General features: G+C 38.7%; 1 protein-coding gene across 1 annotated transcript in view; it reads right to left on the bottom strand.

The window, feature by feature from the left end:
- Window positions 1-559: 559 nt before the first annotated feature.
- LOC103771679 (ubiquitin carboxyl-terminal hydrolase CYLD-like) overlaps window positions 560-2,097 on the bottom strand; it is an 11,866-nt gene continuing 10,328 nt past the window's right edge. Inside the window, 2 exon segments of the mRNA XM_008938981.1 lie at window positions 560-630; window positions 1,390-1,481. Of these exon segments, the coding sequence (XP_008937229.1) occupies window positions 560-630; window positions 1,390-1,481 (163 nt within the window).

Below are 2,097 nucleotides of genomic sequence, written 5' to 3'. Positions count from 1 at the left end.
GCAGCCCCGACCTCTGTTCAACCCAGTCTGACAGCTGAGCCCTCGCAGCGCTACAGGCGAGAGCGCGGGCACCCTGAATGCCAGTCTCTGCTATCTGGATAAAGAGGCGGCGAACCTGAGCGAGGCAAACCTTTGAAATACTTTCATCAGCCTTAAAGAAATGCAGCCTCTGCAGTTTGTTCCAGAAATAGTAGCTATACGGTGTAGGCCACATTAAGAAGTGCTGTAGGACTGTACAGCAGCCCTTCCCCAGCATCACCGACAGGAAGACAGTAAGGCTCTCAATTTGACAGCACTGGGACAGGGGATCTTTGTCCAGTTCCCATGAAACTATGTTCACAGGCTTTTACAACAAGAGATCAAAGGAGCAAAACCCATCCGACAAAAAAAGTAAAAAAAAGTGTCAAATTTGTCAATATAACTTCATTATATTGAGTCTTACTAGAAATATGAATCAGAAGTCAAAGGTGCTCTAAGATCTCTCTCAATTTCAAAGGCAGCAGATATTCTCTCCTCATCAGCCTGTACAAATATAGGAGTTCAACAGAGAAAGAAAGATTCACCTTATTTTCAACAGTGGCTCAACTCTTAGAATGTGGTGAAATAAAATGTTCAAAAATTCTTCTGGATCTAGGGGAGGTGAGAAAAAAAAAAAAAGTCTTGTTAGTATGCAAAACCAGGTACATTATTCAAGACTGATTTTAAATGAAAGCTTTATAGGGAAAAATGGTTCATTTTTACAGCTTTATTAACACAGAGGTCTATTCTCCCCCAACACAGTTTTCTGGAATATCTCTCTTCCTGCTACTAAATGCAATAAATACTATTTTTCAGCATTTAGCATGTACAAAGAAGGTAGTGTTCTTCCCAACAAAAATGAAACAGCTACATAACACAATGCTAATTAATCATCACATGCAGAAGATCAAAAGGTTAGGAATTGATTTTTCTAACATAGTTTACACATTCCCTTTCTTAAAATAACCATTGCAACAATGAAATGTTGTAGTGGAGAGATTATTCCCAAGGGACCAAAGTGGCACACTGAAACAGGACAAAGGCCCCAGTCTTATCACAGTCTTAATTTCTGAGGAAGAGCCTTAGATATCCCCTAACTGCTAGAAGGGAGTTACATGGGCACAAGAAGGAAAGAGAGGAAAGCCAGCCAGTGAAGGACTGTCAGAAACTGTTCTTAGTGTTCCTTACAGACCTGAGGAAGCAGAAAATGTCTTTTTGCCATCCAATGGTCACTCAAATCTCTGCTGAAGGTATTACTGCTACAGAGAAATACTTCTGCGCTTTTTTTCTGGTACAATTACATAGCAAGTTATTCAAGTTCTTTCATATTATGATTCTTACAAACTCAAAGAAAGAAAAACCTCCCGTTACCTTTTTCCTCTGAAGTGAATCCTGATGCAGCCTCAACTTTTTCAAGTATTTTCCTCAGTTTCATTATTTTTGTAGCACATACATATCCATATCTAAGATAAATGGGTTTAATAAGATATTAGCTAGCTTGTGATCGTCAGAGAAGCAGAAAAAACCTCCAAACATTTAAATGCTGAACTGCAGACTCTCAGAACTTTCTTTTTTTCAAAACTACATATCAACCCCTCATATTCAATCTGACTTCCAGTATTTTTAATGCATCATAAATTTAATGCAGGGCTCAATCTTCTTGCACAAGCTTTCAGACTTCTTTTTAAACAGCAACTTACCAGGATAACTGTTTTCAGATTTGTTAGTAAATTATTTTTTATTTGTTTTCACTCTAATTTGCCACACTTTATACATAATTTTCAGCATGTCAAATAACAGCACCATGGGAGTTATTAAAAAAAGAAAAAAAAAACTATTTCAGTGTTTGAGAGAAAAAAACTACACTGCTGACCTAAGAAGCTCAAGTTTTGAGCACTCGATCTTTTCCTCTAAAACTTTACAAGCGCAAATGAAGTTTTAGGCAAGGTGGAAAGGCAGGAGACAGACTTCCAGTCTTCTCAGCCACATGAGAGATCAGCTACTTGGCGAGTACCCTACCACCCACACCACAGAACCCGGGAACACACCAGGCAAAGTACACAAACCCTTGCAAGAACA

Source organism: Merops nubicus, unplaced genomic scaffold (genome assembly GCF_000691845.1).
Source record: "Merops nubicus isolate BGI_N331 unplaced genomic scaffold, ASM69184v1 scaffold44224, whole genome shotgun sequence".
In the NCBI taxonomy this organism is placed as follows: Eukaryota; Metazoa; Chordata; class Aves; order Coraciiformes; family Meropidae; genus Merops; species Merops nubicus.
The sequence above is the reverse complement of the archived record's forward strand: the minus strand, read 5'-3'. Positions and strand labels throughout refer to the sequence as shown.